Raw genomic sequence first — 12,424 nt, 5'->3', positions numbered from 1 at the left:
GTGTGAGAAGGATGGCCCTCCTCTGTCTTTTTATTAAGGCAAATTAGCAGCAGATCTTACAAGGGCATACTCCTGCAGAGCACAACTCAATCAAATGGCATGTAGTCAATGAAGGGAATTATACACTAGGTTGATTTTTAATCACCAGGAAAAGCAAAGATAAGTGAATGTGTATTTATCTGCTGAGCCAAGCACATACAGCGCAGAAAAGCCACTGAACATAAATGAAAGAGCAATAACAGTTCTCTAGGATGCTGCTGGTCCATAAAATCTAGTTCAAATCTAACTTGCTGTTAGCTGTTTCTGCAAGATGTGAGCACAGCGGCCAAGCTTCTCATTTTTTTGCAGATGAAATAATTCTGAAATTAAATGTCAGGTCATAAGAGACACAAGAAAAAAACGGAAGCAATCTTTCAGAGCTGTCAGAGAGGCAGATGGTCCTTCCTTCCAAGCACAGAGAAACCATTATTTCATGGTTTTGTGTAACACCTTGTTCTCTCACCAGTTTGTCTTTTATTTTTCTTCAACGCTTGTCTTCTCAGTGCATCCTAACGTGAGCCAGGGTTGCCAAGGAGGGTGTGCTACATGTTCTGACTACAACGGATGCCTGTCATGTAAGCCCAGACTCTTTTTCGTTCTGGAGAGGATTGGCATGAAGCAGATTGGAGTATGCCTTTCGTCGTGTCCGAGTGGATACTATGGGACGCGGTATCCCGACATTAATAAGTGTGCAAGTAAGTGCTGGGGAAAGGGGAAGTGCATGGTTTTGTTTGTTTTCTCTTGAATGCTGTGTCCCCTTAGGAGCCAAGTCAAGAGAGGACAGGCCATGTCTTTATTCATTCAGTTCTTTTACGGTAGCACAGCAAATATTAACCTGAGTAAGAAGTTAAAGATCACAAAACGGCCTAAAGCTCAGGGATCCTGGCTCTGCACGGAAGACCTGGCACTCCGGCGATGGTCTCCTCCTCTACAACTCCACCCAAACCAGAAGGGCCCATGGGTGCCAGGCACTGCTCTCTGGCAGCAAGAGGGAGCGGCTGCAGCTCCAAAGAGCAGAGCAGGGGCCGAGGGATGCTGGAGGCCTTCAACCCACTGCCCTTGCCTGCCTGACCCCCTCGGCAAGGAGAGATGGTGGCAGGCGGCGTTCCTGGGACATGCGGTTTGCCCCAATCTCTTTATAGCTTGTCTCACACTCTGCATAGTCCTCTAAGTGCCTGCAGCAGCTGGCCAGGTTTCAGCCTGATTCGGGGGAAATGACTGATTTACGTCGCTTCTGGGCTGAGAGACAGAGAAGCCAACTCCATTCTTTACCCCTCAGGCAACATTTGGACCCCACTGTGTATTCTGAACCATAAATGAATTGGAAAAGATTGCAGTGTCCTCCCCACTCCTCTTTTTGGTTGCTGAATTCACTGGTTTTAATCCCACAGGTGATATAAAAACATAAGAGCGTCAGCCAAGCAACTCTCCCAGTTTTTTACCTGGTAATAAAAGTTATTTAATGATGGGCCCCAGAGTAAAGTCTCACAGAGTAACTTGACACTGTAAAGTATTTGTTCACTTTTTAGCTGTGTGTGGCCTTGCTCATCAGACATGAGCTGCTCCATATACAAGTTTTTATGTATTTCTTTCAAAAACATCTGAGAACAGGGAAATATACCACTAATGCCAGTTTGGGCAGTCATATAGAGAGCACCCGAAATACTACGGGACTTCTGACCGAACAGCAGGGAGCCGTTTAAAAACAAAGAAAAAGATGCCGGTGCAAAAGTCTCAAGCAGATTGTAAATTCTGGCCTAGTTTTATTTCTCCTGGATGAACGGAGAGATAGAAAGTGTGGAAGCAGCCCAGCACCTGTGCGCTGCGGGGTTAATGAGTACTTGTGCTGCGCATCGTTAGTCTGGTGCGCATCACGGCAATGAGCCACAATGTTGTTGTTTACTGTTTGCGTTTCAGAATGTAAAGCTGACTGTGATACCTGCTTCACCAGAAACTTCTGCACAAAGTGTAAAAGTGGGTTTTACTTATACAGTGGAAAGTGCCTTGAAAAGTGCCCCGACGGGCTGGAAGCCAACAATCACACGATGGAGTGCACAAGCATCGGTAAGTCCAGTCCCCTCCGTGTCCTGCCTGGTTTTCCGGGGGATCTAAGCAGGGCAGGAGTTGACAGATCAGTTAAGCCACCAGGGAAGCACAACTTAAACTGGAAGCAATCCGCATTGCCAAAGCTATTCCCCAGCACAAACTCGAGCTATTTCCCAAGTCTGCTACTTCACACGAGCCAGAAGCTCATCTGTGCCCCACAACCACAGCCTTAGCCCCAGGGTCTGTTCTGCCTCCAGAGATGCGTCCGTTTGCTCTGTCCTGAGGTAGAATGACGTCCATCTCTGACTTGCTCTGTTACGGTGTTGTGCAGCACCACTAACATCAAAGGTTCCAAAATCCCCAGCCAGAGCCCAGGTGCAGCTGAGAGATTACTAACAGCTTTGCTTTAGCTCCCTGGCACTGCCTGCGCCTTCGAAGCATGCATGCATCGACCTTCTGAAGCTACTTCACAAAGGCGAGGGCTGGAAAGCATCCCTCCCCGACCGGTATGTGTGCATAATCACCTGACCCAGAGAACAAGGATTCAAACAACACACCAGAGAGGGTGGCACTATCACTGCAGCAGTGACACTGGCCACACTGGTACTGTGACGCACTGGCTGTGGAGAAGAGACCTGCTTTTGTCTCCCTCCAGCCTCTGACTCACAAGCTCCAAACCCTAGGGCAATTTTAGAGGTCACCACACCTAACCATCCGCTCCATCCCTCCACCACCCTCCCAGCTGAAAGCAAAACAGGGATATAATCATGCCTGGGCCGCTACAGTTGACAGCCTCCGCCACCGGCACGCCGGAGCTGCGGCAAGGTTCAGCTCATTTTAGTGAACTGTGGTGGCTGAGGGCTGGAAGCTGTGGTGGGAGCGGTCACCTCTGCAGCCACCAGCAACCAGAGAGCACTTAGGCACAGTCTGGCCATGATGGACATCTCCCCCCATGGTATCAGGCACATGGCTCTCCCTGGCATCATGTGCTTCGGAGGGGAACTAATGGAATAAAAAGAACGTTCAGCATTTTCCTTCTCAACATATTAGTTCTGCTGGTAGCGATGTTTTTTATGGGTTTATTTTCAAGCAAAGACTTTTGTCTTTGGAAGAAATTCAAGGGTTCATTTTTATTTCTTCATGGCTGTTTCCAAGACTTAGCTGCTTTAAAAATGAGTCAGTCTTGACTAGGAAAAGCCATTTAAAGCTACGGAGGAAAAACAGAACCTTTCTGTGCACGTGAAAGTCAATTATTTTAACAGCAGAGCTCCAGAGTAGTATGAGGACTAAAATGACCCACATGACAATTCACTGGAGGAAGGCACAGAGATTTTCTGAGTTTTCAGTTATATTTTTAGGTTTTGAAAAATGTGGAAGTAAATTTTGGAGCCAGAAAAACATCGACTTACAAACTCCTCCTTACAGAGGTGCTGGAAGTCTCCCTGCTTCCGCAGTGGTTTATCTTAAGCACGCACACGCTTTATGAACATAAAGTAAATATAAGTGTTCACTACCTTTAATCAAGATGAGAACACAGACAGCCCAAAAGGACAGTTAGGAGCACATTGGTACTCCCTTTTTTGCCTATGTTGCTTGGACTGCCACACACCTTTTGAGTTCCCAACAGTACGGGATGCACACTCGGATCACTGCGGTTTAGAAACTGTAACCTGCACTTTTCTGAAAGGCTTGCACTGCCCCCCTCCCCTATCTAAATCCTCCTCTGCTTTGCCTGCTGATAGCTTGTATATGCTACAGACGACAGCTCTTTCGCTATTTATGCCGAATACCCAGAGGTGCATCAATAAAGATACTTGGCCCTTGATGTAACGCCTTTTGAATAGCAGTTGGTCCTTTATAATCTCTCGATTCCCAAATTCCTTTGAGACCAGCCGCAGCAGCGACCCAGTGACTTCACTCCCCTTTCACACAGACAGGACAAGAGTTTAATTGCACTGAAGATACAGGGATTTGTTCCTCCACAAAACCAAAGCAACGTCAGAACAAGCCCCAGTAACTGATTTCACTGAGACCAACTGTGTTGTTTCAGGCATGGAATTACAAAAGATTGAGTATAAAATAGTAACTGACCTAATTCTTTGAGATCATTTTGTGCAGTATATCCTCAGCAGTCCAATTTCTGTCAATTCACTGTTGCAAATCCTGTTTGATTCTATTAATTTTTGCCACCTTTTGGCTGATGCAGAATAAAATTGATGTACCGTATGCATTGTGTGTACAAAAAGACCTTGGCCAGGCTCAGCTTGTCCTGTGTTTGTTGCAGTGCACTGTGAAGCTAGTGAGTGGAGTCCGTGGAGCCCTTGCACAAAGAAAGGAAAAACATGTGGTTTCAAAAGAGGAAATGAAGTAAGGGTCAGAGAGATCGTACAGCATCCGTCAGCAAGGGGCAATCCTTGCCCAGCTACAAGCGAGAGCAGAAAATGTATTGTTCAAAGAAAGAGATGTCAGAAGGAAGGAAAAGGTACCACGTTATCATCATCATCATGTGAGATGGGTATTGTGCTTGTTTGATAACTCACACCTGAATTGCCAGGCCTCGACTGCAGGCTTCTCCAAAGCTCCCACTGAGGTGGTGTTCTCGGGGCTGGGGAGAACTGCGCCCTTGCCTGGAGTCAGTCCTAACGCTGCTCAAAAAAATATGCACTTTGTGTGATCGAGAGAGGACAGGGTGGGCTGCATGGGAAGGCACATTCTCTAAGTTCTGCTGAAGACAAGGGGTTACATGTGGTGCTCAGAACAAAAAGATCCACCATAAAACATGCTGTGGTGGGAGTTGTCTGGTGGGTATCAGGCAGCCAAGTTTCACGCTTCAGCCACAGGATTCCTCCAAACCAATCCTGATTTCATGCTTCTCTACAGGTAAGACCCTAACTCCCACAAGCACAGTGCCGTGGCCTCTCTCCCACCTCGAATGCTTTTTACAAGCACTGGCTGAACACCCCAGCCTGATCCCAACACCTGCATCCGGCTCCTGCCGCCCCAGCAGGGGCAAAAGACCACAGCATTGTGTGACAGTCAAGGGAAATAACGTTGTTATGGTCCAGACAACTCCAGGTGCCTCCTCCTCACCCAAGAACTAGCTCGTATCTTACTGGTCAATGGGAATCCACAAGGAGATCCCACCTCCTCCTCCTCCTCCTCGCGTCAGGCAGTGCCTTGAAGAGGTAGAGAGGTGGATCTGCCTCGGGGGAGCAGCCAAGACCAGCTGTTTACAGATTCCCTGATGTCCAAAGTGTCCATGCTTGCTTCTGCCCCTGCACAGCGGCACCACTTGAAACGCAGCCTCTCCTCAGTCCTCTGTGGGAAAAGTCCTTTTGCTACCAAAGCTAATTTGGCCAGACCTGAAAATATAGGACTGAAGTGTAATTTTGGAACTGTGAAACTACTTGTTTTGGTGGGTTTTTTTGGTTTTGGGGGTTTTTGAGGTGATAATGTTGTTGTGTATTTGCTTATGGCAATTTGGCAATCTCTTCAGAGTGGCCATTTCTCTTGAGGAAATGCCTGCTCTTCCTGTGTAGTAAGTTCTTTTGGAAGAAACTACTCACGTATTTTACTGTCAACTCTTTTTTTATGGGATCTAAGCCAAACCATACTTGAAAAATCCTGCGCACCACAAGAATTCACTCACAGTAATGAATCTTTGTGGGTTTTCTGTGATGTGTGTAAAGGTGCATTTTCTTCTTCCTTCTGAGCACGTCACAGACTATATTCCAAGGTTCTTTTGCACTCAGTAGACAATTCCTTCAAAATCAATGCAGGCAGATGGAACTTACATTCCAACTCTAGCCATGTCCTTAGGATTTGTATGCCTATGTCTGAGAACTATTTTTTTAATGTTCTGAAAGCCACCACTATATACTGCTCAGTGTCCACAAAAGTCTGTCCCGTTCACTTTCACACACCTTCACAGAGAGAGAAGTTCTTTTTAAAAAAGATAATTCTTAACAAAACTGAGAAAATTCACACACAAAACATTAGGTTAAATAGCTTTAAGGGATGGATTACGGTAACAAGTCTGGAATCTGAGAATTAAGCCAAGAATTTTCTTTCTGTTCCTACTGGAACAGGGAAATAAAGCTTTTCAACTTAATCTCCAGGCACCTTATCTTTCCTCCTGCTACTGTCCCTTATTACACAGAGCATCTGTTTCAGCGAACAACAGAATAATGGCACAAGGACTCAAGCCGGGCTCTGTTCTTATGACTAACTGTGTCCAGTCAGTGAGCACAGATGGAGGTTAACGACAGAAACGCTTTGGGAAAGGGAAGGGAAAGTAAATAGGTTAGTATCGACTGTTTAGAAATACTGAAAACCCTCTTTTGTACTGTGCTGCTCCCCATCGCCGCTCAGACGATGCTTTGGCGTTTAGCTTTCACTACGTCATCGGCTTTTAACGCCCAGCAGCAGACCCAGCAGTCACCAGCAGTGCTGCTAATCTTTCCCCTACGGCCGCGAAGAGAGCAGTAGCTTGGCTGGCCTCTGCCACTTCCATGTTCAGTAGAAGCCTGCGGCCAAGGGAGTTCAGGCAAAGACCGCATGATGACGCGGTACGCTCATCACAGATGCCTCCGTGACTTTGCTGAGGTCAGAGACAGGATGTTAGTCAGTTCAGTCACTGCTATCACACAGCAGCAGGGACATGTTTCTGGAATGGCTAGACAAGACACGATAAAATGGATGAAGAGGGAGGGGTTTTTTTTGTTGTTTCCATCTGCTGGTGTGTCATGAAAGCTGGTGAGATCTAATACAACTCTTTTCCCCCTCGCTGGCTATTTTACTAGGAGGAGGTGCTAGTATTTTCAGAATGAATGCAGGCAAATGGGAATAATGAGGATACAAAACCTTAAAGGTTCATTTTACTCATTTTAGCACTAAATTAGTTGATCTCAGTGTGTTCTAATGTGGTAATTCCCATGTGTTCCACATACAGGCTCCTTTCATAGTTCAGCCCCATCCAAGCCTCACAGTAATTCATTTTGTAATTCTCCTCTTTTAATCCCATGACGGTGAGTTCTCATCAGCAGGATTATGTGATTAAGTTTAGTTTCTTCTCCTTCCTTGCTTTCCCTCACATATTTTCTTCCCGCCGTGCGCTGTTACTTTTACCTTCCCACACTTAATGTCTTCCTAGCTCCTACCTTTCACTGAACTGAGTTCTACTGGCCAAAAGACAAATACTGGAACTGCACTCAAAAGTATTTGTGGGGAAAGAACTGCATGTTTTCATGCATGAGTAATTCTGACAGGAGAACATTCACCATGTGACTTCGTTGAGCAAACTAAACCCTGCGGAGAGCAGAAAGCTCTAAGTGCTTTCAGAGTGTTCTGGTCACTTTGAAGAGACTAAAAAACTCACCAAAACCAGAAATCCAACACATTTCGGTTGTTGCTTGTTCAGATATTGATTCATTTGCATGCTGGCAGCATTTAGATGGTCAAAGGAGAGACCCAACGTCAACTATGTCCAGATCTGTGCAAACACAGGCAAAGGAGAGTCCCTGTTCCTGGCAGGCAGAAATTCGAGCATTAGACATGGTGGGATGAAAGCAGATGAGAATGCTACTGCCTCACTTGGGGAGCCTGGAAGCAGGATACGGTTGTGAAAGGAAGAAGGGCAATTTTAGCCAAAATTCAGCAGATTGCAACCCCCCTCAGAGGCAAGGCAGCCTGGCAGTTACCGGGTTGTGCTGTAAGGAGGACACAGATACTCTGCTGTCTTTTTTTTTCCTCAGACTACAGCAAGACTAAGAGAGAAAGCAGTGTCTGAGGTGAGGAGCTGAATTCTAGATGCAGACCAGAGATCAGAAGGGAACCAAAGGTACAGGAGTTGTTACCAAGCAGATTTAACGAGGAAGTGTATATATTTAGGGGAAATAAAGTAAAATGAGTGTTACTATACTGCACTACATACATGAAAATATAAAAACCCAGGTTAGATCTGAACAGCTTAGAGAACTGAGACTTGGGTCATCTCTGCAGTTTCTTTGAACTAGTTCCTCCACCGCTTAACACTTTAAACATATTGATCAGACCACATCTGAAAATGCTTTCAGCTGGCTATATGAGAGGACGGAATCCTACCAGGCATCCAACAGTTTCCCAAAACCACCACTCAGCTAAAAATCCCAAGCCACTCATCAAGAATTTACTTTAGATGAAAACAACGTAACTTAATACTAACAAACTTGAAATATTAGGCAATAAATTAACTTCACTCAACAAGCTCACTGAGTTACCCCCCTAGTGTAGATGCTCTGATACGGTACAGATCCATGTAACCATGGAGCACACAGGGCTCTGGAGTCTAAACTATGTTGCCCCTTTATTTCACACAGAGAAAAGTTTCTGCAGTTGATCTCCGTTTGAGGTGCACTGACTTAGTTACTTAAGCTGTCCCAGGCAAAACAGAGAAAGAACAAGGGAGCATCTACCAAAATCAGAGATGCCTAGGGTGCGCTACATTCAAAGATACCTGTGGAAGTAGAGCAGTGAAGGAAGCCACTTAAAATCAGCGGGAGTTTCACACTCCTTTGTACAGCTTTTGAGTTGTGGCACATAAAACCAGGGTTTCATGGCCCTCACAACCCACACAAACTCTTACGTAGCCACTTAAGACCTGCATAAGTATGGGCCGCATCAATGTGTTTATTCACGGCATAATACCTATTTTTGCCCCCAAATTTGGGGCTGCCAGGCCTCTGGAACAGTTGCTTGTGCATTTTATTGCGCTCTGTTGTCACTCTGGACAACGCGAACTTGACACGGAAGCGATTTTTTACAGAGAGGGTTTTGCTGTCTGAGATTTTAGGCAAGGAATGAGAAGCTGGGACTCCACTGAGCCTCTGCAGGCTGGGCAAGAGCACAGGGGGACGCACTGCGCTTAAGCTGGACAGCTAAAAATAAGTTGTTTTTCCCCAAGGCAAGAATCATATTAATGGTGGGGGTTAATACTGAACCTGGGGAGGGGTTGATGACCCATGACAATGTAAGACGGATTCTAAGGGCAGAATAACCTGCCTCTTCAAAGAGCCTGTTTCAAGTGACTGTTAAGGACAGCCTAGAATGAGTCACCTGGACTTTTACCCACTAACTTTTAAATGCAAGGACACATTTTCTCCATCTGCTCGGTAATGACTGCAACAAGCATCTTTCGGGGGATCCCTGGGTCAGCCACAGTCATGCAAGAAGTAGAGTTGAAAAATACTCACGGCCAATACTGATTTCACTTCCTGCTGGCAAAATCAGGGTTAGAGCAGCATTTTGGTGTGTTTGATCAACACCTAGCGATGGCTGTGCACCTTTAGAAGGTGAATTGCCCGATGGAACAAGCTATGTCCCTCTACACTCCACACAGCACAGATAAGCCTCTTCCCAGGGCGACGGAGGCCCACACCAGTCCTCGGTAATTCTGCAGTGTATCATTTTTAAACAAAATTCTGTTTTAGAAGAAAAGAAATTGGGGGAAATTCTGGATGTTTTCAGTACAGAGTATTTTTACTTAACCACATTTAAGTCCTAAGCATTGCTGCGTGGGAAAGTAAGATATTCCAATCACAGTTCATCCCCAAAGACACATCCTCTCCCTCACGTATAGCTCAGGGGCATTTAAATCGAGGGCAGGAGCACGTGAGCTGGGGAGACATCCCAGTGCGCAGTTCGCTCATGTTACTCTGAGGGACGGGGTGTCCTGCGTGAAGGTCACCAGTGTGGTTATGGTTAATGACCTTCCTCCACAGCAGGTCACGGGACTTCTGAAGGCTCAAAATGAGCACAAAGCTAATTACTGCATCCCTGTGTTTACATACTGCATACGCCAGCGGGTCAGAACTCCAGCCTCCGCCAGCCTGAGTTACTATAATTGAGGAATCTATCTCGTGAAGAGTTTAGTTGTTTATTTTCTGTTTGTTGCTGCCAAGAGGACCTCTCATTTCCTTTCCTCGCAGGGGTTGTGACTCTTTAACTTTAACACATTTCCAGCCTCCAAGAGGAGGGCTGCTGAGACCGGGAACCTGCCAGTTGCAACACGAAGGGAAATGGTGTCCTGGGGACTCCTTGAGCCAGGCAGGGTACGGACAGCCCAGGGCCATCGGGCTGGCGGACAGGGTGGGATGCACAGAAGGGATCAGAGCGAGAAAAGTTAAGAAGGGAAAAAATAGGACTGACAGGAGTCAGAGTGATTCGTGAATCCAAAACAGCCCATAGTAGAGGATGTATTAGCTCTACGGTTCTAGGTCGGAAAAAGCCATTTTTAAAACTTACTCACAGGCAGTTTTGAAAGTCTTATTAGGTTACTACCTGCAAACTGAGACCTTAAAACCTGAATTAATAGTAATATTGCATAGTAGTAATTAATAGTAATATTGCATAGTAGTAATTAATAGTAATATTGTGTTTGCTTTGTGCTAGCACAAACACCAATTCTCATGTTGCCTCCCAGTTGAGAGACACATGAACCGCATGTCTCTCTACTCCTCAGGAGATGTTCTCCTCTGCTGCCAGCTCCTCTTGCCACCTTCCTTCTTCAACATGCCCTGGGGAGCCTTAGAGAAGGGGGAGATTGCCCAGCTGCCCTGAGGTCCTCTGGAGTATGCTATTAAAAGTAAGCTGGACACGCTGCTGGTAAACAGCATCAACTTTGTAGTACTGGAAATGATGTCAAAGCTGAGAAAAAAGCACGTGGTCAACAGCTCCCGTAAGGAAAGCGCATCACAAAAAAGCTGATTGCACTCTTCTCTTAAAATGTGAATGCTGTGAGAGCTGTTCTCAGATCACTCAACCAAATAACAGATAGAAACCAGCTCTTCCTCTGATCTTCCCTTCTGGTGCCACCTCATGCTCCAGAACTGACTGGCTGACTATCTTTTAGATGCCTGAGCTCTGTAGGAAAGACAGGAGGGAGCACAAAGATGAACCCCTCTTTCTCCCCCTTCCAGGGCGCTCCTCGGGTATTTGTTCAGCACCAAATTTCCAGCACCTGCCTGAAATCTTCCCTCTTGAATAAAGATGTTTGGGATTGAGTAGCACAGGTCCAGCTTTAGAAGGCGAAATCCAGAGCTATGTCTACACTGCTCAAGAGAAGCAGGCGAAGGTCCACTCCTTGGACACAAGGCCAAGGGCCACTCTCTGGCTTGTATCCCAACTAGCTGGGGTTATTCCTGCCAGAGCAGGTTTCACTGGGGAAGAGGGATAGCTCTTCCAGACAGCTCAGAGCCCTGAAACAAATGACCAGTTAAGCTGTGCGGACATGCAGGGGTCCACCTGGTTTCTGGTCATCTTCCCTGATAGTTCTCCACGGCACCTTCAGCAATTCCACACGGTCGAGTTTCAGGGAGAAGCGATTAGGAAACAGCAGCTCCTCTCCCCTCTCCGGGCAGGGCAGAGACCTTGTGCAAAAGAGCAGAGAGTTGCTGTCTTACTCACATCACTTCCTTGCTCTGCCTGCCCATCCTCACGTAGTCATCTTTCTCTCCACATCAGTCTTTCTATCACTTCTCGCAGCTGATGCTTCCAGAGTCCCTGCCATAACTTCAAGTGCTTTCAGGAGCCTTCTAAGGGAGGGACACATTTGTCACCACTGGAAGAGGAAATGAGCCTCTTCTAGGACACGTGCCACAGCAAGATACCTTGACAACTGCCTTCTGACAGTCCAGAAGACCACAGCAAGCTGTTTTCCACCTTTGGGCAATACTGTCACAAAGTCAAGGCAGCAGCTGCTGACAGAGGGCTCACCCAGCCCTCACCACCAGAGATCTAAAACCCCTCACTATTTTGGCCTGTGTGCCCTGGAAAGAACAAATGCAAGAAAAGTTTGCTAGCACGTCTATCAAATTTAGTCCAAGAATGCAAAATATTTGAGGTATGTGAGCTAGAGTCAATCTGGCAGTGGATGTTTCAAGCTGAACGGTGACACACAGAGCGCTGTTTAATCAGCTAAACCCCGGGCTGTGGAACACTACCATGTATAGCAATGCCGCTGCAACACCCCGCGTGTGGACAGCAACAGCCCTCATTCACTACACTACCGTAGCCGCCCTTCTTGGAACAGGCCTGATCCAAGACCCACTGAAAGCCCACAGATTTCAGAGGACTTTGGATCTGGCTGTAAAGAAGGGATTGTCAGCATTCCTTTGGAACAAAGCAAAAGCAAGGGAGCGCTTTTTGGCTGCTGCTTCTCCCCTTCTTACTGGATACGTGCCTGTTCTTCCCCACCCAGGCCACTCTGTTTGCTTTTCCCCATCCAGGTCTCTGCATCTGCAGCCCCATCATCTCACTCTCCCTGCCAGATCCGGCACCTGCTGTAGCCTTCGGTCTGCTTGGG

At 46.6% G+C, this 12,424-nt stretch overlaps 1 protein-coding gene across 1 annotated transcript in view; it reads left to right on the top strand.

Moving 5' to 3' along the window:
• Positions 1-542: 542 nt before the first annotated feature.
• RSPO3 (R-spondin 3) overlaps positions 543-12,424 on the top strand; it is a gene marked incomplete at its 5' end in the record, with an annotated part of 22,599 nt that continues 10,717 nt past the window's right edge. The window contains 3 exons of the mRNA XM_010142875.1: positions 543-734; positions 1,957-2,103; positions 4,370-4,567. Coding sequence (XP_010141177.1) covers positions 543-734; positions 1,957-2,103; positions 4,370-4,567 — 537 coding nt within the window. The remainder of the gene's footprint in view (positions 735-1,956; positions 2,104-4,369; positions 4,568-12,424) is intronic.

The sequence above is a fragment of the Buceros rhinoceros genome, unplaced genomic scaffold (assembly GCF_000710305.1).
Source record: "Buceros rhinoceros silvestris isolate BGI_N320 unplaced genomic scaffold, ASM71030v1 scaffold20189, whole genome shotgun sequence".
Taxonomy (NCBI): Eukaryota; Metazoa; Chordata; class Aves; order Bucerotiformes; family Bucerotidae; genus Buceros; species Buceros rhinoceros.
Note: the sequence above shows the minus strand (reverse complement) of the source record. Positions and strands in the feature narration are given on the sequence as shown.